The sequence below is a fragment of the Vidua chalybeata genome, chromosome Z, assembly GCF_026979565.1.
Source record: "Vidua chalybeata isolate OUT-0048 chromosome Z, bVidCha1 merged haplotype, whole genome shotgun sequence".
In the NCBI taxonomy this organism is placed as follows: Eukaryota; Metazoa; Chordata; class Aves; order Passeriformes; family Viduidae; genus Vidua; species Vidua chalybeata.
In genome coordinates this window covers 2,782,614-2,804,655 of record NC_071570.1, presented here as the reverse complement: position 1 = coordinate 2,804,655, position 22,042 = coordinate 2,782,614, and the positions used below count along the sequence as shown (strand labels likewise).

At 45.6% G+C, this 22,042-nt stretch overlaps 2 protein-coding genes and 1 long non-coding RNA gene across 3 annotated transcripts; 1 reads left to right on the top strand and 2 right to left on the bottom strand.

Annotated features, from left to right (window-relative positions):
• Positions 1 to 102: 102 nt before the first annotated feature.
• On the bottom strand, positions 103 to 7,795 carry ATP5F1A (ATP synthase F1 subunit alpha). Its single transcript, XM_053931639.1, has 12 exons — positions 7,638 to 7,795; positions 6,333 to 6,411; positions 5,120 to 5,289; positions 4,180 to 4,353; positions 3,936 to 4,102; positions 3,648 to 3,796; positions 2,580 to 2,731; positions 2,224 to 2,448; positions 2,012 to 2,119; positions 1,345 to 1,489; positions 980 to 1,130; positions 103 to 310 (listed from the first exon to the last, which is right to left on the bottom strand). The coding sequence occupies exons 1-12, from the start codon at positions 7,695 to 7,697 to the stop codon at positions 229 to 231; spliced, it is 1,662 nt and encodes a 553-aa protein (XP_053787614.1). The 5' UTR covers positions 7,698 to 7,795; the 3' UTR covers positions 103 to 228.
• A 1,108-nt stretch (positions 7,796 to 8,903) lies between these two features.
• On the bottom strand, positions 8,904 to 11,706 carry LOC128781755 (uncharacterized). The gene is made up of 2 exons (XR_008428485.1): positions 11,463 to 11,706; positions 8,904 to 9,759 (listed from the first exon to the last, which is right to left on the bottom strand). It is a non-coding gene; the product is annotated as an uncharacterized LOC128781755 (long non-coding RNA).
• HAUS1 (HAUS augmin like complex subunit 1) lies at positions 11,702 to 21,985 on the top strand. Its single transcript, XM_053931640.1, has 9 exons — positions 11,702 to 11,837; positions 13,633 to 13,807; positions 14,822 to 14,957; positions 15,944 to 16,078; positions 17,049 to 17,172; positions 18,054 to 18,119; positions 19,406 to 19,477; positions 20,745 to 20,792; positions 21,734 to 21,985. The coding sequence occupies exons 1-9, from the start codon at positions 11,781 to 11,783 to the stop codon at positions 21,791 to 21,793; spliced, it is 873 nt and encodes a 290-aa protein (XP_053787615.1). The 5' UTR covers positions 11,702 to 11,780; the 3' UTR covers positions 21,794 to 21,985.
• The last annotated feature ends 57 nt before the right edge of the window (positions 21,986 to 22,042 follow it).

Below are 22,042 nucleotides of genomic sequence, written 5' to 3'. Positions count from 1 at the left end.
CCAGGGAAGTTCAGATCTGTGGTTCTACAGGCGCAAGAGCAAGCCAGAAGTACAGACAAAAAGCAATCACTCCAAACACAGTATTTTTACATTCAGAACAGAACCTTTTTACATGGGAACCTTTATTCTCACCGAGATCTGTACATTCAAGTCACGCATGCTTTCGTCTCTGACGGAGCTGGAACACTGGATCACAACAGCCTGGTCTGTTAGAACAGTTTTAAGAGTTTATGCCTCAAAAGTAGACAGGAATTTTGTGACTATTTCCTTCAACTTTGCTTCTGTCTGGTCAGAGATCTTCCCTTCGGTCCTGTGGGAAGAGTTCAGTTAAATTCTGACACAGCAATCAAAACAGGGTCAACCCCGAGACAAACACAGAAGTTTTACAACAAACCTCCCCATTTCTAACAAATTCAGTAGATAAATGAACACATGATGCATGAAGCCATCCCACTGACAGAATATCCCCTCTCCTAAAGGAGACAGTCATGTTTAAGAACTGGTGTTTGTTCACAAATTCTTTCAGAACAAACATATGTATTCCAACAAGGCCCAACCTACAGAGCTGGTCCCCAGAGACAGAAGGCACATGATTTTCTTCATGACAAAAAAAGCCAAGACCAGTTTCCAGGACAGGACTATGGAAACACTCAATCCCCAACAGTTCACTCAGCAGCACTTAACCCACAGCACTCCAACAGCTCAAAGCTGTCCACAATATGGGAACTGAATCAATCAAGTGATTTCAGGAACAGGTTAGATGAGACACACTGCAAGAAGGTTCACTTCAAGCATCAGCTGCTTTTCCTAAGAGCTGAAGCTGAGGATGGCAGATGGCAGGAAGGCTGATTTAACCCCGTTTTGATACAGCTAGCTGAACGCCTGATGTTCTAGAATACACTAAACTAACAGTTCAGTGACTGTTATCTGCACTCCAGACATCAATACCCTTGGGATAAAGCAAGGTAAACCACCATACCTGATTGTGGAGAGGAGGTCCTGGTGCTGGCTCAGTACATGAGCTAGGAAAGCACTCTCAAATTTTGTGATCTTGCTGGGCTCCAGCTTGTCCAAGTGACCTCTTACACCAGCATAGATGACTGCCACCTGCTCCTCAATAGCCATGGGAACTGCAGGAAAAGACAGCACTCACACCACTGGAACTCTTCCATCAGGACACAACAGACTACAGAGTCCTTGGACGACCAAGCACTCATGGACAGCTCAGTTCAAGCAAATCTGCATTTACCATGCGCACAGAACAGACACAAATGCTAACCAAGCCCAGCCTCGTTAGCACAAGGCACTAATGGCACCCAGACCTGCCAAGCCCAGGGCACTCACCGTACTGGCCCTGCTTGAGCAGCTCTGTCAGGCGCACACCGCGGTTCAGCAGCTGCTGCGTGGCAGCGTCCAGGTCAGAGCCGAACTGGGCGAAGGCAGCGACCTCCCGGTACTGAGCCAGCTCCAGCTTCATGGTACCGGCCACCTGCAGGGTACAGTCACAGCCACTGACATCACCTCTAAGTGTGTAAGGAGTTTGAAGGTCATCTGGCAGCTGACAGGTGTTACAAGTCAGCTCTGCCTTGCACTCCATACAAGTCAATCTAAAAACTGACAGATGATTATAGACATTACAAAAATCCCACACTTTACCATATTTCTCCCCTAAAACAGCAACTGTTGATATTAAATCTCTCTAATTCTAGATTTAGTAATATTCTAGATAAATTTAGTCTGGACTAAAAGCCTGTGGTTAAGAGAGCACTCTCTATTTGTAAGTGATGAGTACCCAGTTCAATACATCAAAACTTAATCCTACATCTTTATGCAGACACTACTTCCCTTTCTCCCATGCCTTTCTCAGCAGGCAATGGAAGCATTAAAGAGATCTCTAAAGTTTGTTCTTTTATGATTTCATAACACTAAGAGATCCAAAGCTTTATTCCCTCTCTGTTCACACCTACACACCACTCATCTCCAGCACGAGGAATAGCAATTTCTCAGTTACCTGCTTCATAGCCCTGGTCTGAGCAGCAGAACCCACACGGGACACAGACAGACCAACATTGATGGCTGGACGGATACCTTTGTAGAACAACTCAGTTTCCAAGAAAATCTGCAGGACAGAATTGTATCATTGTCTTGTTCAGAAGCCTGGAGGCCTCCTCAGAGACCAGCCACTAAGTTCCACGGAGATGCTGGGCCACGAGGAAGCCCTACCTGTCCATCGGTGATGGAGATGACATTGGTTGGAATGTAAGCAGACACGTCCCCAGCCTGAGTCTCGATGACGGGCAAGGCGGTCAGAGAGCCGCCCCCAAAAGAGTCGTTCATTTTGGCTGCTCTCTCCAGCAGCCGGGAGTGCAGGTAGAACACATCACCCGGGTAGGCCTCACGGCCAGGGGGGCGGCGCAGCAGCAGAGACATCTGACGGTAGGCAACGGCCTGTGTGGAGCAAGGACAGCCTTCAGAGCTCTGCGCCCCACTGAACATTTTTAGATCTCTACACATGAGGTGTTCTTACAGCTACAAACACCAATGCCTCACCACAAGGCCTAAAACCAAAGTTTCCTGACCTGTTTGGACAAGTCATCATAGATGATTAGTGCGTGCTTCCCGTTGTCTCTGAAGTACTCCCCCATGGAGCAGCCTGAATAGGGAGCCAGATACTGCAGGGGTGCTGCATCGGATGCTGTGGCAGACACCACAATAGTGTACTTCATGGCATCTGGAAAGGATTGGAGACACCTCTGAGTGCATTAAGTCATCAAGCCCAAAATCAGCAAACACAACAAGCATGTGAAGGACCAGTGCTGAAGCAAGCCCAGGCAGTGTCACTATGCTGCTACAGGAAAGCCCAGCACACCAGCTGAACACATCTGCTAGCAAAACTGACTCAGCAAGTCTCAAGGGCAACTCTGCAGCGCTAACATCTAACGCTCAGTAACTTCTTTCCCTTTAAAACAAAACTGAAAACTAAGACAAGTTTTTCTTCTAAGAAAAGTCACACTGAAAGCCCATGGTTTCCTGGCTGCTGTAAGACAGTACAACCCTCTGTGACAGTCTCAAACAAATCACTGTGCCTAAAATATGGGTTTTTCTCTAACAGCTGCCAGGACCACCAGGCATGAGGTCAAAGTGCCTGATCTTCTGCAAACTCTTTCAAATGTAGAGCCTTGGTCACAGAAATCACGGACTCTGACAAGATGCTATCATTTAATGCCTTGTGTTTGGGCAGTGAAAGCTCTTCACTGCATTTCCAGCTGCCATTCACACTGACTGGCACATGAAACACATGGGACAAATGCCAAGTCAATGACAACTTGAAGGCCACAGCTTGTCACCAGGCCTGCCTGCCAAGATGAAGCTTTCAACTCTGCTGAAAAAAACCTAAAACCACAGGGTGACTTTTCCAGAAGCAGTTCAGCAGTTTGGGGCCTCAAAACAGTCTTCCTAATTGTGATACAGCAAAAACGAGTTTTTTTCCCCCCAGACAGGTATAGAGATTTCTTGTTCACAAAATTAAGTCATTCACTCATGTAATAGAAATTCTATCTACACCTGCAGCCAGGAGAGGTCACAGCACTACAATGAGAACAGGATGTCATTAGGTGCCAGGCTCAACCATCTCCCAAAATCCATACCTGCATCAGTGAGCCTCTTTACCAGCTGAGCAACAGTGGATCTCTTCTGGCCAATTGCAACATAGATACAGTACAGCTTCTTCTTCTCATCTGTGCCATCGTTGAATCGTTTCTGGTTGATTATGGTGTCAATTGCAATTGAAGTTTTCCTGTGGAACAGAGAGGCTGAAAGTTAACAGAAAGTTAAGTTGCCCAAGGTTCTCCCAGTCCTTACCCAACCCTGTGTCCAGTTCTGCTGTACCTGAGTCTCTGTTTAAAGAACACTTTAGGCTTGAGTATTTAACTTACCCGGTCTGCCTGTCACCAATGATCAGCTCACGCTGGCCACGACCGATGGGCACCAAGCTGTCCACAGCCTTAATCCCAGTCTGCATGGGCTCACGCACAGAGATCCTGGGAATGATCCCAGGGGCCTTCAAGCCAACTCTCCTACGTGTCTTAGATGCAATAGAACCCTAAAAGAGAGAAAAGACTGCTGAGGTCTGTATCACACAGATACAACCAGAGGTGCTTAGCACCCAGCTACACTTACCTTCCCATCAATCGGATTGCCCAGGGCATCCACAACACGGCCCAGCAGCTCCTCCCCCACTGGAACATCCACAATGGCACCAGTCCGCTTCACAACATCCCCCTCTTTGATCAGTCTGTCATTACCAAACACGACAACACCAACGTTGTCAGGCTCCAAATTCAAGGACATACCCTGGAACAGAGATCACATGACCCTGAGAAAATCCATACTGACATGCATAGAACTTTTCATATTGACATGATTATTTCAGTGTGTATAAAATCCTACATGATCTACCTCAACCTTGTGACAACAGTCAAGGTTAAAGTGTCTATTTCCTTCCACATTGGCTAGACAACCTGCCTAAGTTTTCAACTCTACCAGGCAGTTATACCCCAGCAGCCTAGGACACAAGTCAGTTGTTTCTCTAGAAAGAAGGGGTAAGCAAGATTCAAGTACAACATTACTCCCTTGCCTAGAAGCTGGACAAGAGATAAGGACTGGCTTCTTCTCTGCCCAAGGTGAAATGGGTCATTAAAAATGCTCAAAGAGCTGTTTCAGTACTCCTGAAACAGGTTTTAACCTTAACCCATTGATAGAACTAAAAGAAGCCAGCAAGCTGCACAATGTATTGAAGCAGAGAGGTCATTATTAAACAGCTAACAGAAAAGACACCCTGAAACCCAAGAAAAAACCCAGTGCCAGGTTAGTCCTTTTACTTTCTAAATTAAGACAAAGACAGGTCAAATGTTCAAATGCTGGCTGAGAATCGGATGCTGATATTGAAAGCAGTGTTACAAATTAAAAAAAAAAAAATCACCAGTTACTACATATTAAAGTTGCAAAGAAGCTAATGCAATGTTCATAGTGGTACCTCCAGGCATAAGTCTCAGGTCTGCTTAAAAAACTGTCTTTTTAATATCTCTGTGCTAAAGGAACTCCTTCAGTGACAGCTTACCTTCAGCCCAGAAGAGAACTCAACCATCTCTTCTGCCTGGACATTTCTCAGGCCGTACACGCGGGCAATACCATCACCGATGGAGAGCACGCGGCCCGTCTCCTCCAGCTCAGCCGAGGTGTCGGCTCCCAGGATGCGCTCCTCCAGAATAGAGGACACCTCGGCGGTACCTGGAGAGAGACGTTTGCAATCAGATCAGCACGCTAACCTACAATAAGCACTCAGTAAGTTGGCCTCGAATTCACAAGGTGCTCTTTCTCAGCTGTGCTCCAAAGTCTAGCTAGCAACACCTCTACTTAGGGTAAGATAAATACCAGCCTCTGTATTCCCAGCTACTAAAAGCAGCTTCAACTCATCATCACCAGCCAGCTACAACCAAAGCAGGCCCAGCTGTGTAGTTATCCACTTTCCTGATTATGTCCTACGCTCTCTCTCCCTAGAAAGCAATTAGATTAATTAATCAGCCCTAGCCCAGGCAGAACAGGCCTGCTTGCAGAGCAGTTACTTAGCCTTGGATACATCAAAGCACCATGCCAAATGATTTGTGATCCAAGATCCACACATATGTAAGTGAATTTCATTATGTTTCAGGAGCAAGTTTTTTGATATAAGCTATAAAAATATATTCCCCATACTTCAATTTGACTTCCAACAGCTTGTTACCTCCTCAGCTAAGAAACAGTTAATAACACTGTAAAACTTGTTTCCTAGTACTGCCCTTAATCACCTTAAACCACTTCAAAAAATTTGCATGAAGCACTGCCAAACACACTGCTACACAGTGCAGCTGTCTTCTCTAAACACCAGAGTGCTGGCAGCAAAATAAAGTTGTGCTCAAGGACACAAGGTCAAACCCAGGCAGGCCTGGAGAAGTCATCCAGTCCTTCATTCTGTTACAGGCAACTCCAATCTGGGGCTGTGGGCTTTTTTTTTTTTTTCCAAGTAATTTTCAAATAATGCTGCAGGTGACTGGAATGCTCATGACGCGGGTACTCTGTATAAGCCAGCTGACACACAGCTACTCCCTGCTCTGGGGGCATTGTCAAGGTATTAAAGTGCAGTTTGCTGGACTTGACCGGGTAACAGTTCACCTAAATATGCTCAGAACATAAGTGTCCTGAAGTGCTATGAATTAACACTCACCATAATCAAATTCCTTTTTGTCTGACAGACCAAATTCTTAAACCACACTCAAGGCCTTTCTCAGACTCACCAGTTTTCTGAAAGCATGGTTTGGAGGCATGGAGGTTTCTTGTAGCAACAAATGCTGCAGCGAGGGTGTTTCTGGAAACCTAAAATAAGTAATTGTTTTAGTAACAGTAAGATTTCTTTAATCACGCAAAAAGAAAACACAAAAAAAACCCAAACAAACCAACCAGAAAAAAAAAAAAAAACCAAAAAAACCCCACCAAAACAAAACAAAAGAAAACAACAAACGCCATGCTGAAAGATTAACACATCTTTGACCTTGAGCTGCTTATGTGCATCTCAGCTTTGAGCTAAGCTCCACCACACCCCATTCACAGCTCTGGAACCAAGTCCAGCACCACTAAGAAAGGACATAATGAAGGAGATTGCTCCAAATGCCTCGCTGCATTTTTCTGCAGTGCTCTGATGTCACCATCAACCGCTGCAGCAGCACCCAAAGAGAAACCTCCTCACATTTGTCATTTCTGTGCTGAACATGAGAACCTGGGGGCATAAAGAAATCACTGCACCACTCAGGGCTCTGCACAGAGAGAAGGCTGTGTCTTCTAACGCAAATCTAACTGCAGTGATTTTGGTATTGTTAAAACACATACCGAAAAAAAACCACAAAGCACTGTAACAAAAATACCTCAGAATGACAATTACTTTGGAAAAGAGCTCTGAGGTCACTCAATCAAACCTGTGACCAAACACCACCTTGCCAACTAGAACATGGCACTAAGTGCATTATACCCTTAAACACCTCTGAGTCTGATAACTCCTCCACCCCCCTGGGCAGCCCCTTGCAATGTCTAATCACCCTTCCTGCGAAGAAACACTTCTCATGGCCAACTTTGAACAATAAAGAAGAAAAAAATCTGCGATAATGAACGCATTGTAAGGTCATGCTTTTGCACTTCAAGCAAGGCTCCCAGCGCAGCACCATGCAGCAATGATGATGCCACTTAATATCCTGCAGCTCGAGCAGGCCTCTCCCCCGTTCATATTCATTGGAAACACTGGCAGGAGTGGTTCCTCACGGCTCTTCCCACCTTTAATTTCCCCACAAACACGGGATAAACCCCTCATCCCCCTCACACCCACAACCCTGACCTTGCCCTGGCAGTTTTAAACCACTACCCTGAGCCCGGGCAAGGACACCCCGTTCCTCAGCGGGGTCTGTCCCACAGCGCTGACAGCACACCCCGCGCTTCCCTCCCCACACTCCGATGTCACCCCCTCACACCCTCAATGTCACCGCGGCCCCCAAGATGGCGGCGGCGCCGCGTCCCCCCGGCCCCGCCGACACCGGGGCGGGCATGGCGCTCACCAGGCCGGCCTGCCGCGGCAGGGAGCGGGCGAGGGCGGCGGCCACGCGGGCGGAGAGCATCGCGGCGGCGGCGGGTCCCGGGGGAGGCTGAGGCGGGGGGACGCTGAGGACAGCCGGCCGCGCGCTCTGCACACAAAATGGCGGCGGCGCCTCACGCCCCTTTTGGCGCCGAGGCCGCGCCCAGGGGGCGGGTCGGGCGACGGAACTGCTTCCCGTGCCCCTGATTTGGGTGTGGGGCTGTGTGTGTGTGTGTGTCTGCACGCGAATATGTAGAAAATGCAATAAGAATAATACAAATAATTAAAAAAAAAAAAAAAGCACTAAATGAGGCTTTTATAAAAAAAAGCCCGCGTCAGGAGGTGTCCTTGAAATGGCCCTGAGCGGGCGGAAGGGGCGGGGAGTGAGGGATGACCGGAGGTGGGAAACGGGAAGGAATAGGGACAAGGGCAGGGACACGGGAAGGAATAAGGACGGGAACTGAGGGAGGGACAGGGACGAGGGCCGGGGACATGGGTAGTGACAAGGGCAGGAGCACGGAAAGGAACAGGGGCAAGAGTAGGGACAGGGGCACGGAAGAGAACGGGGATAAGGACAGGGGCAGGGACAGAACTGGGGACAGAAGTGTTACCCCGCGGGCTCGTTCCCCGTTATGCAGCACCATTTCACACACCGAGGCAAGGTATTTTTTTCTCTTTTTCGAGTTAGCACAAAGCAGGTGGTTGGGTGTCTAGGATATCCATCATCAAAACGTTACTCTGTGTACACATTGCAACAAACAGGCGTCAGCATTCATTGCTTTCAAGTGACATAACTTCTCTGTTAGTACCATTCTGTGAGCTACCACTTCAGTGAATTACCACTCAGACACTTCTTTGCTAGTTAGATCTCTCGCTTTTCATTTTAGTCTGTTTTGACTTGTTGGACAATGAAATGCTCGCCACAATCTCCCACTGCCAGAATTACTCTTCTCCCAGGTACTGACTCCTCAGTCCTGCTGACTTCAGTCCTTGTGGCTCTCATCCAAAAAGCGATTCCTCTTGGAATCATCTTGATTTCCTTAAAAAAGTTAGCCAAGCACAATGCTCACAATATGCAGCTGCTTAATCATAGCTGTCCTGCTGCAGCGACTGATTAAATCTTGAGGGGTGCAAATCTGGTGGGGCTCAGTATCAGGGGTAGGAAAAGGGATAGGGCAATGACAATGCTGTCTGCAAAAATTTGGTTCCTTTCCTGTTGTGCAATAAGCCAATAAACAAACACACCATAGAGGCATTGATTATTTATTGCAGTATTGTGCAAGACTGGGTGTTCAGTGGTATTCCAGAACAATAAGAAAGCTTCACAATGTATACATTTTAGCATACAAAGGAACTAGCATTCACTGGTTACGTGCTACATAGTTCTCTTATTAATTAGTATTCTTTTGGTTAATGATTCTATTGTTTCTCATGCCCAGTCTTTCTCTTCTCTTGGGTTGGTGGGTTTCTTGGGTCAGTTGTCACAGATTCCCCCTGCCAGAATTACTGTTTTCCCAGTCAGAACTGATTTCAGCACAGATGCGGGGTTCACTTTATTAGTTTCTTCCCCGTCTTGGAAGTTCAAGCACATGTTCTTGTGGCCTGTAAACTCTGCATTCTCTGTGCCCACTATCAGTCGTATATCCTTTCTTCCCAAGCTTTGTTAACCTCCCCCTACATCTGAGATCATTGAAGCATATCAAGCTTGACAAGGCAATTCCACCAACAAATAATTTGTTTTCTCTTAACACATGGACATTACTCAGAGCTTGCTTGTTAGCTGCTATCTGTTTCATGGATTAAATCTGGTTGCCCCAAGTACAGAAGCCCAGAAGATAAGAGGTTGCATGCCTCAAACACCAATAGCTGGATAACTGTGGAGCCAACCAAGGATTGTTGGTAACAAGAATCAAGGTTTGTTGGTAAAAACACAGCTGTGAGGAAGAACAGGAGAAGGTGCCATTCAGAGATAGGGCAGCATTTTTCTGGGACAAATATCCTTGTTCTAGTTCCTGGAGACAAACACAGCACAGCAATGAAGCCAAGATCAGGGAATCAAGATCACCAGAAACCCTTGAAGTCCTCCAACTCATTTCCAGAAAGGTCTAGAAGAAGGAATTGCAGATGATAAATTTGCATAGAAAGTGAGAAAGTAACCTCCAGGGCAGGGAAACTCATCTATAAAAGGTGCCCCCACAAAGACCTTATGTCCAGGACCCTAGACACTCCACCAGCCGGATAAACACTGGACCCAAGCCTGGTGATCTCCTTCTTCCTCTCTCCCCCTCTTTAATCCTGCTTTCTTCCCTTTCACCCTACCCCTTTATCCAGAACCCACTGCCCTGGCGTTATATGAGGATGTCAGAGACTAACATTAATTTCCATGCCAAGTGTGTAATTTAACTTGGAAAACTTTTGTGAACACTCTGAATTTTGACATTCCTTTTGACCACGACCACCTTGGATGCTCCTTTCTCCTAAAGGGTTGGACACCACACCAAGCCCTGTCCAACCTGGGCCAGAACAGTTCCAAGGTTGGGGCATCCACAGCTGCTCTGGGCACCCTGTGCCGTGGCCTGCCCACCCTCCCAGCCAGCAATTCCCAGTTCCCAATATCCCACCTGTGCCTGCCCTCTGGCAGTGGAAGCCATTGCCTGTGTGCTGTCCCTGCATGCCTTGTCCCCAGTCCCTGTGCAGCTCTCCTGGAGCCCCTTGAGGCCCTGGCAGGGGCTCTGAGCTCTCCCTGGAGCCTTCTCTTGTGCAGCTGAACAGCCCCAGCTCTGCCAGGCTGGCTCCAGAGCAGAGGGGCTCCAGCCCTGGCAGCAGCTCCGGGGCCTCCTCTGGGCTGGCTCCAGCAGCTCCACGTCCTTGTGCTGTTGATGTGCTGTTGTTGTGATGGCTGGAGGCAGCTCTGCAGGTGGGGTTTCACCTGAGCACAGGGGCAGAATCCCCCCCTCTCCCCCCCCCGGTCCCTCAGTCTCCAGCTGGGGATGATTTTATGTCTCATATGTGAGACAGGATTCGGTCTGCCAGTGAGAAAGTGCTGAAACTCAAGCACAGTGTGATTGATCCCTCTGGTAATCCAGAGAGCTTGGTAAAGCCACAGATTCCAGTGGGTTCCCCTTCTGGGAATTGAAAAGGTTAAGTGAAAAATTCTCAACTACTTTGACATGTGTTGTGCCAAACATGATTCTTCACCAATCCTTTCCATGCTGATTGTTTCAGAAATCACTTAAATCTCTGTAAAAGTGCTAGGAAGAAACAAAACAAAGCAAAATAATACAAAACAAAAAGAACCAAACCAAAAACAAACAAACAAAAAAAAAACAAAACCACAAAAAACAAAAACAAAACCACATGGCTGTTAAGAGCTAATACCACCACTCTCCCGGACCAGGGCTTCACACCCCTTTTTGCGAAGACAATTTTCTGAATTTCCAATCTAAACCTCCCCTGGCCCAGCCTGAGGCCGTTCCCTCTCCTCCTGTCCCTGTTCCCTGGAGCAGAGCCCGACCCCCCCCGGCTGTCCCCTCCTGTCAGGAGCTGTGCAGAGCCACAAGGTCCCCCCTGAGCCTCCTTTTCTCCCGGCTGAGCCCCTTCCCAGCTCCCTCAGCCTCTCCTGGGGCTCCAGCCCCTTCCCAGCTCCGTTCCCTGCCCTGGCCATGCTCCAGCCCCTCAGTGTCTCTCTTGTCCTGAGGGCCCAGAGCTGTCCCCAGCACTGGAGGCGCCTCAGCAGTGCCAGCACAGGGACTGGGGCTGTGTCACAGCCTGGCTGGGACAGCCCAGGGGCCACTGGCCTCTTGCCCACCTGGGCACCCTGGGCTCATGCCCAGCCGCTGGCACCAGCACCCGCAGGCAATTTTCTCTGTACTTATTGATGTCTTCCTCTTGCATCTCTTCTGTTTCTTTTTTCTGTGGCCGGGGTTCGCTTGGCGTTTTTTAACATCTTCCCTTAACTGAGAGACAGCTCGACTCAGAGCCGTTTAACACTCCGATTCGCTGTTATACACGTTTTTTCATCGTTATTTCCCCCCCCCCCCCCCACGTCCGGTGTAACCCCGGGTCCCTGGGCCGGCCCCCGCGGCGCCGCCCGTCAGCCGCCCACTCCCGTCAGGCTCCGGGCGGGATGGCGGCGGCGGCGGGAACACCGGGCGGCGATGCCTTCCAGGAGAAGCTCATACGGGTAACGGGGACCGGTGGGGCTCGCTTTCTCTTTTCATCACGGTTTTCCGCACGCACACGAACCCCGTTCGTCCTGTTTGCGCCTCGCGGCGCGCCGGTTTTCTCCATTGCTGCTTGTGTAGGTCGCTGAGGTTGCGGGTACGGCAGCAGGATGAGGGAGGAGGTGCTAGGAGCAAAAATACACTTAAATTTATAGTATAAACGGCTGCGTCCATTCTCCGCCAGGTTTATTAGGCAGGCTTATGCCAGAGTTTATGTTCCTTACGTGGTGTAGAACTGTTGTGAACAAAAATAAAATTTAAATTTTGGGGGATGTAGTTAACAATGTATGCAAGGTAAAATGTTAATGCAAGTAACAAACTCTGATTAACGTTGAGCGCTGTTAATACAAGTGACAAAGTGGTAATTAAGGTTGGATGTAGTATGTACAAGTAACAAGTTGCGATTAGGATTGAATGCAACAAATGTGGGAATAGCTGCATTAACAGCCAAGGGTGGTTGTACAAGTGCAAAGGCGGGTGGGACCAGGGAGGAGATGGGGTGGTAATCTGATAAAAACAAAGAAAGTTCCAGAATACATTACATCATGAGGCACGGCCACAACTCGAGCCAGGAGTGGAGGAGAGGCCAGCCAGTGAACAACAAGAATGGCAGAATGATTGGTCCGGCATGACCCAAGTTACAAGCCAAGAGACTAGAAAATGGATCTGTCACAGCATGGATCCTGGGCGCTGCAATCCTCTGATTAAAGAGAGACTTTGAAAGGCCTGGGTGTCTGATACCCGGGTCTTTCCTCGGAGCCGGTTTCCCTGGAAACACCCCTAGGTTACAATTTTTTAGTTACTAAGTTGTTGAAACAGCCTCCGGACTAGCCGAAGGCTTTGCTTGCAGTTGTTTGTTCTGTAATAAACAGGCTTACCTTTTTTTTTTTTTTTTTTTTTTTTTTTTATTCAACCTGCCTCCTTTTTGTTATTTTAAAGTTTTCTTTCTAAGCCTGTCCACAACAGAACTTCTGTGTTCTTCAGTTATTACTGGTCGTAATCTAACCTTTCTAACCTAATTAGGTTGGATATTAGGGAAAATTTCTTCACTCAAAGGGTTGTCCAGGCCTGGCACAGCTGCCCAGGGCAGTGGTGGAGTCCCCATCCCTGGATGGATTTACAGGCCATATGGATGTGGCAGCTGGGAACATGGGTCAGTGGTGGGCTGGGGTCAGTGCTGTGGGAATGCTTGGACTCAATGATCCTGGAGGGCTTTTCCAACCCAAACAATTCTGTGATTCCACAGTCACAACCCTTCCTGAGAGCACCGTGTTGATCTCTTGTTTCTGACCTTGTTTTCGGTGGTACAGCTGCTTTGCAGGGCTTGTGGCTGCATGTTGTGGTGACTCTCTCCTGCTCTCCTGCAGACTGTTCCCAGTGATGACTCGGGCACTTTTAACACAGTGTTCACCATTTTTCCAAACACTCATTTAACATCTCTTGGGTTGTTACTGTGTCTGTAGCCAACAGGTCACCTGAATAAAAAGGTAAAATTTTGTCACATGGAGATAAGCAGGTGTCCAAAGAAATGAGTGAGATTAGAAAGGATATAATATAGTCTTCTCAACCACAAAGGATGTTTAAAGAAGAGGGAAAATAATTTTTCTCCCCTTTTCCCACCCATGCCTCCTGGACTGATGTAGGAGTTACTCTTCAGGAATGCAGAGTTTGCAGTGGTTTACATTTTTCACGCCTATCCGCTATTTTCAGTCATTTCACATGATTACTTGCTCTTTTGTCTCCCTTCTCTGGCAGGTTACTTTTTGGCTAAAGAAATTATATGACGGTGTGCCCATTCCAGAGTATGAGGTGAATGAAAGGACAGTGGATATTTTGCATGAAGTTATGGAGTGCAATGAAGAGAGAGACAGGGATGTTATGTTGCTGATAGAAGACATGAAGGAGCAGACATCTAAGTATGAAGCAGAAAGTGAGTTTGAAGCTCCATTTCTCAGTTCCACCTAAGTCAGGCTGTTCTGAGTGATCCTGAAGATTCTATTTGTTAAAAACTTAGGAATATATATAAATATATGTAATTGAAACAGACTCAGCTTTTTTTTTTTTTTTAATGCGATTTTTACTGCAATTTCCAGTGACATAAGATTGGTCAAGGACAATTTTTTAAGCCATCTTTAGTGGGCCATAAATGTGGGCAAGCAGGTTAATTGCTAAAACCTCCTAGTCTGCTGGGCTGGATAGCACAGCATGGAAATATTGCCTGGATAGAGAGGGAAGTGTCCCTGCAGCTCATTCACGAGTCTGAGCTGGTGCTAAGCCACTGTTAAGGAAAGCCCTGGAGAAGCCTGAAACAACATTGAGATGATTAAGTTGTGCTGAAGCTGCCTAGAGTGACTATTTTTTAATTTGTTTGGGGTTTTTTTTGAGCAAGTGAGTGGTTCAGGGGACCATAGTATGTTTTTAACACACACAATAAAGGACTGTCGCTTCACAGGCTTTTCTCAGGAAGGAATTTTATTTTTTTGTGCAAAGGCTGGCATAGTACACATGAAGATGTTTTTGCAAGAAAACGTGTTTGGTTTTTCTTCCTTCAAGTGCCTTGCCGCCAAACAAAAAATGATGGAGGCAGACTTCCTGGGTCTGCCATGAGCAAGGCTCAGGCTGAGCTTTTTTGGGGAGGTGACCTGCAGGTGCTCATTGCTGCAGCACGAGGGTGAGTTCTTGTTTGTCTGATGTCAGACAGACTGGTGAGGGAGGGAGTGGAGCAGTGCTTTCTCCCTTTATACACTGAATTTGTTTGACAAATGGAGATGTGGCGGCAGTTTGGCATGTTTAAGCCTTTTTTTAAAAGTGTCTTTTTTTTCCCCCCAACAACAGGCAGGTAGCCAAATTCCCAGTGTGGGATTGGGTTCTGGCTTTGAAGAGTTCCATAAAAGAACAGTAATATTAAAAAAAATCACTACTTTGGGTTGTGTATATTTTCCAGCTGAGTACTGGCAGGATATTCTTCAAGAAAGCCTGGGTTTTTCTGAGGGCAATCTGTCCAAAGAGGCCACCGAAGACCTCATGGACCTGGCAGCAAGTGCATTGGAACTCAAAGTGGAGGACACGTCTCTTACCAGGTAATTCTTTACGCTCTGCATTCGTGGTGAGGGTCTGTGCTGTTTTCCTCTGTTGTTTCGCGTCAGCAGCTTCAAACTTGGCACTAGGAATCTTACTTGTCAGGCTTGTTTTTCACCCCTTGGGCAGCTTTGGAGCGGATGGGAACTGAGCACAAAGTGCTAGCTCTAGGTTATCCCAGCACAGGAAGGCTCTGAACCCCGAGAAGGGCCTGGGATGGAGTTAAATCCATCCTTTTCCTCATGCTTTTGTGGTTGGGGGCTGCAGGCTGCTGCCAGTTGGACTGTTGTGCCAGGTATCCCAGGCTACAGCAGTGTTCATACTGCTTAGGCAAAGACTGGGGAACTGTGACTGGTCTTCCAGCCTCAGCTCCTCATCCTTGTCTGTCTCATCTGGCCTCAGTTCATGCGAGGAGATTCCCTCTGCCATGGAGAAATGGCATCTGTTGGTCTGGTCTCCTTGGGCCACTCTCCCTAGCATGGCTTTGACCCATGGCACTGCAGCACTTGCAGCAAAGAAGGGGCAAAATCTGCCTTGGAATCAATTTTTTTTTGTGATATTTAGGATCTTGGCTCTTACATCTCTCTTCCTGAGCTGGAGGGGGAGGAGCTTTGGGCCACTTGGGAAGAGGAAGGTACTCAGATGCTGCTGGGCACATCTTGTGACTGTGCATTTTCACGGACTGAATTTTTCACTCAAAGGCAGTGAGGCAAGCCAGGAGTGGAGCATGTGGTGGTTTTATTCACCAGAGTGCCAGTTGTTGTTCACTTACCCTTAATCAGGTTGCTGGGCTGTTTTCCCTTCCACGTGGAAATCTGTGCTAGTTATGGAAAGCAAATTCCCTTAGCGTCTTATTTAAATTCACTCCTGCTATAACATGAAGAGGAAAGTAAGTCATTCATTTAAAGTGTGGAGAAAAGAATAACAATAACTCTGACTTTCAGAAGAGCTGACTCCTAAGCATTCCCACTGATTCTTTCTTCACCAGCTTCTACTGTGCCATCAATGACATGACCTCGGAACTGTATGAAACAAAATCAAGAAATGAAGAAATGGAACTGAAATATAAGACTCTCTCGAAAAAACTAACTTCAGCACTGATGATGCAAAAACAGATAGAGGAGTGAGTAATGGATGAGGAAGAGGGAAAGATTAAAGTAATACTGGTGATCTCTGCCTTGGGCAACATAGGTTGTGGTAACTAACAAGGATAACTGTTTATGGGTTTGACACATCTCCAATTCTAAGTGTTTGGAAGTATCTATGAAAACCCATCTGTTATGGATACTTTCAGTAGTCAAAAGAGATCTGGGAAAGCATCAAACCCATTATTTTAAAGCAAAAGTGTTCTACAAGCTGTTTTCAGATATAAGTTTCCATCTTCTAGCAGTTGCTTTTGTCTGAGGCTGAAGATAAATCTGATTTTCTTAGCACATTTAGCATGGCCTCTGTAGTCAGACTGAGGGAGGCAAAACAAAAACCATTCTCAGGTAAGAAGGTCCCTTAACCAGTATGTAGAAGACGTAATAATAGTAATAACTAAAAAAAAAAATCAGTGTCAAGTCCATTCCCTGGAGGATCTAGTCTGAAGTGCTTTGCCAAGCACAGCACGATCAGCCCCAGCCTTGAGTGGGGGCTGGCTCAGATGCTCTCCACAGCTCCCTTCCAGTCTAATTATTTGCAGAGTGGTGGTATTTTTTTTTTTTTTTTGTCTTTTAAAATGTTAATTTGCCTTGTAGAAGATATTCCCATGTGCTTTGTGCAGGTTTGCCTCCTCTTGATCTGAGGTTTAGCTTGTGTAACAGGTCTCTAAATGAGTTAGGGAATTATGCACAAGACTATTTATTATCCTTTGCTTTTAGGCATATAGCTTTCCTCTTTGCCACTGCTTTTCCTGGTCTGTGGGGATCTGGAGGTAACAGCTGTATACGTTTCCATTGGAAAATATCACAGGGAAATGCGGGGTTTTCTCATTTTTTTTTCCTTCTTGTCTTGGTTTTATTGCAGGGTTTGAGCATAGATAAGTAACAGTATTTGTATACTGATACATCTTTGAATGTAACAGTTTTTTTCTTTTTGTATTATTTTTTAAGGGATGTTGAAAAACTGGAGAAATTTCAGAGCGCAGAAAAGGCCAAAGCTGAGACACAATCCAGTACCGTGAATTTCCTGAAAGTTAAGTCTAAGGATCTGAAAATAAGGATCAGGAATGCTGAGGTAGGTGTAAGGAATTTTCTTACATGACACTGTGATGGGATGATGTGATTGGTTGAGCCCAAATTTGTAGTTACAGAGACATTCCATAAGCTTCCTAAACTCCATTACTGGGGACTCCTGAGCTAACAGGACAACATGTGAATTTAGTTCAGTTGTCCCCGCTGATCTCTCCTCAGTGCATCCAGTAATCAGTACAGTGCTCTCTCCTCATTCCCTGAGAAACTCCAGCAAGTTACTTTATGGCTAAAATAAAGCCATACCTGACACCTTGAACAAACACAAGATGGAAAGTGTTGTATTACAATTGACATTTTCCTGAGAATCCTTTCTTCAGCCTTGTTGTTTGCCCCTTCTCCCACTGCTTTTCTGGAAAGACTTGTTATTCTTTGTGGATATTCTCAGTTCAGGCAGAGAGAAAGAGAAAGGTTTTCTAACCAGGTGAGAGCCTGGGAAACAGTTAGGAAAGAATGTAAATAATTCTCTAATCTATCTTATTGTTCACATTGCTTATAGATATGTTCTGCCACCGTGCAGCATTCACTGCACACCAATGGTGTGAGATGTTTTTACTCTAAAACCAATAAAATTAGTCTGCACGATGTTCTCTATATATAGAGCAGGGCATTTAAAATAAATCAGAGTTCATTCTCTTTGCCTTCTAACTTAGAGTAATTTTGTTCCTGTCCTGCTCAACAGCGACAAATCTTAATACAAATTTTAGCAGCACCTCATTTTGTACACCAGCTGTAGCTGTGGCTCCAATAGCACACGTTTCTGCTGTGGACAAGATGCGTTCTTCCCTGCCTGTTTAGATATAAACAGAAGGAAATGGTGAAATCTTTATCCTTCTTGCTGCATTTTGTGCCCTCTCCTGTTTGCAGGATGAGCTTGTTGGTAGGGGGTTGGACCAATCCTTGACACACGAGGCACTCATGAAATCGTCTGAGGTAGGTTTTTGGATACAAGAGGGATGTTGCTACAGTGGGAGGCCAGGCTTGCTTGTTGGGTGCTTTCAGGAATTGTAGTTTGCTGTTTGGTTGCCTGAACAAATCTTAATAGCCAAAGGAAGCACAAATAAAAATGTTGTAGGTGGATTCCCATGAACTGGGCTCTTTTGAGTGGGTTTGTCTCTCCTAGAGGCATCTACTGCAAAATTTCCACTGAATATATTCCCTGCCACTGAAAACAGATCTGCCTCCTTTATTTCTGATCCATGTTAAAAACAGAGTGGATTTTCTTTGGACTATATCCCTTTGGCTACCTGTGTATTGCAGCTTCTTGATAGAATGACCCATGTGATTCTTTCGACTGTGTGTGAAATAAATCTCTTCCAAACACTTCAAAACAAGGGGATAAGGTTAAATGAAACCCAAATTCAGAATCACTGTGTGCTATTTTTTTGTTGTTGTTGTGTCTTTAAATATAACATTAATCAGTTTTATTGTAAGCCTAGTGGAACATATGTTAAAGAAAAAGCACATTTCTTGAGTTATTAACTACAGATTTTACAGCTTTGTGCTGTGAACTCAACACATCTTGATATTTTTTGCTATTATTGTAGCGGGAACTCAGTCTTTCTCCTCATTACTTTTGCTATCTTTTCCTTTATGTTTTTGAGTGGAGCAGTGAAAATAGATTTCCTGGTTTCTCTGTTGTGCTTCTCACCAACCAGCACTGGGTGGCAGTGCTCACATTGCCCAGTGTTGCGCGAGGGTACTGACCAGACCTAATTTTTGTTGGAATTTTGCATCCAGAAAGCCACAGGCAAATTCTCTAGGCTTGTCATCTTCTAGAGCCCAAGCATAAGGTACGGTTTGACTCCTTGACATTTATAGAACAGATTTGCCAAGGCATGAGTGAAATGGGCAGCACAAAGGAGTTTGGTTTTCATTTAACTTTAATTATTTGATTTAGCTTTAATTATTTAATTAATTTAACTATTAACTTTAATTATTTAAATAATAATTATTTAATTATTATTTAATTATTACAATTCAGCACTATGGAAGGTACTCAGTCTGCAGCCCCAAAAAGAAATTGTTTCCACTTGATAAGCACAAGGGAGAGTCTTTTTGCTGCTGGGTCTGCAAAACTTTGGTTTTCCATGTGTTTTATAGAAGATGAAAGCTCTTAAATTCTGAAATGTTGTAGGTAACTCTGGATCTGTCTTAATCATTTCTGCCAATTGTACAAATAATTCCCTAGAATATGACCTGCCTTTCTCCTTCTGCAGGAACTGGCTGCACTGCGTGAAAAAATTGAGCCATTGAAGATGGAACTGAAGTCCTATAATGATTTACCTCCTGTAACTATTTATTCCACTGTTATATTGTATTTGCCATCAGGTTAACTTTAGTGGACTTCAGAACGTAAGGGCTATCATTGTGATCCCTTTGGTGGATTGGTAGATGTCCTACAGGTCTGTTAATGATGCAAACCAAAGACTTGATCTCTATTTATTAATCAAAGCCAAGAAATTAAGTTTCCTTGTCAGGCAAACTTCGTTCTAACAAAGTAGACAGATTTGCTGGGTAATTCCCCTGAATTGCTAATTTCAGCTAGAAATTGGACAAATTTCTTAATACAGAATTTCAGCTAGAAATTGGACAGAGTAATATGGAATAACAGGAATCCCCTAGTATAACCAACTTTTTAAGATTTACCAGTACTTTAGCTGTAACTGTCATCAGGCTGTCAATATGGTGGACACAGCACGTGGTGCAGAGTTTGGTGCTCTGAACAGGATTTTGAGGATCCTGAAGAAATAGCCAAATGTAGGTTTTGTCCCCTAAACTGGCTGCTCCATAATTTTCTTTGATTTCTCTTGAAGGTGCTGGGTACTCTATGAAAGTGCAAGTTTCTCGTCTCCCTCATACAAACACTGATGTCTTGCTCCTAGGAAAAAAAAACAAAAAAACCCCCCAAAAAACCCCAAAAAAACCCACAAAAAAAACCCCCAAAACCCAAAAAACAAACACCCCACAAACAAACAAACAAACAAACAAAAAAAAAACCCCAACCCCCCCCCCCCCAAAAAAAACCCACAAAAACAAACAAACAAAAAGCTGTGGTTGGAACTGTTGCTCTGTTTAATCCATCTTCCTCCAAGAGGCAGCTTCCTCCTTCCTTCAAGTGGAACACAACATTCAAATGGGATTATGTTCTCCAGTTCCCTCCTCCAGCCTTGCTGTCAGTGGAGACAGGGAGAGCCCCTAGTGCAGGCAGGAGGAGGGGAGGGAGGTTTATCCTTGCAGACTTACTGTGCTTTGGAAAATTCTTGCACAAATATGCTTGAAATCAAGTCCCTTGATTGGTAGGTTTGGAAAATTGCTTAAGATGAAAGGGTTTTTTTAGACTTTAGGCCATACCAGACTTTTGAAAAATACATGATTGCCCAAACCAAACCAACACTAGCCTTTTAATGGCAATACCTTCTGCATGTGAAGTGCGTACACAAAATTGCATTAATTGTCCATTAATTCACCCGAGGCTCATCATTAGATTCTTGTATAGGTGCAGGGGCTCTTGTTTCTTGATGAAATGCTGATTCTTATGCCATTTTCTCTCATTAGAGCATTTCCTTGGCAAAAGTGAAGGTGGAAGAAGCGAGAAAAACACTTGTAAGAGTTTTTTTATCTTTCCAGGAGCTACGTATATTAATTGATTACAGATTTTCCCACCTTAGACTGTAGTCTTAATGTTCTCATGGGGAAATTTAGTGAGGCAGAACTTGTAGATACTAATCAGGGGAACTGGTGATGTCTGAGCTGCAAAGGCAGTTGGGCACAGTGATATCAGTGCAGATTAGGTAGCTATATCCCCGTGAATTTTGCCTATTGGAACGTTTATTCACTTACTGTCAGTCTCAGAAGCTTCCTTGCTCCTCCTGAACTCTCAGAGGGCTCCAGGCTTATTTTAGTCAACATCTGCCTTGTAGACTGCAATGGGGACGTTCCCTTGTAAAACATAGTGCCCATTTCCTCCATGCTTGTGCAATCTGCAGGTGTGGCTGTTGAGCCAAACACCATAAAGCTGTTTGGGAAGTTCATAGGTAGCTTTCCTGAGTGATCTGGCCCATGTTTGAGCCCCATAAAATATGTTTTTGTTCCTTTGGGCTACTGCCTGCTTGCTCGTAAAGCAGGAGTGGTAAGCCTTAAACGTGTGATCAAAAATCACATCTAGGTAAGAGCATTTTGCACATTTTCAGGTGAGACTGCCAGGGTTGGTACACCACTTGTTTGTGATTCAGGAGTACAGGCTCCCCTTACCAGCCTGAGGCTGTTCTGAGGTCAGAATGCTCACCTCTGGGGAGGACCTGTGAGCTGGGACGTGTCCAAAATCGCATCGGGGCACAGAGTAAAGGCAGCTGAGCTTGTCCAGCCCCATTTTGTTTGGAGATTTCCCTGTGGCTGTCTGCCCTTTGCAGTGACGAGTCCATCTAGCTCAACACTGGGGTTTATCCCTCACTGCTGACAACCTCCCAGGGTTTGTTTACCAGCAGTGTGTGCGTGTGGAAGCTGTCTCGTGGTCCCTGATTCCTCTTGGTTTTGTCTCCCGATAGGAAGCCTTGGATGAAGAGCTCACAAGGAAGATCGAGGCTGTGCCTTTCGAGCTGACATAGCCCAGCAAACCCCAGCTCACCTGAAGTGGCCTATGTGGAACACGATTTTCCTTCTGTTGCCTACTTACTTGCACAAGCAATGCACTTCAGAATTCTTACTTGTACCGTGGCAGCTTCCTGCTGTGTTCTTCTCTCTGTTGGCCTTGTGTTTGTAAACTTCACCTATTTTTCATTAAATAGCCTCCAAACTTGCTCTTGACTTTATGAGTTATTTTTCCCTCTGTGTCGTGGGGACAGGACATTTTCATG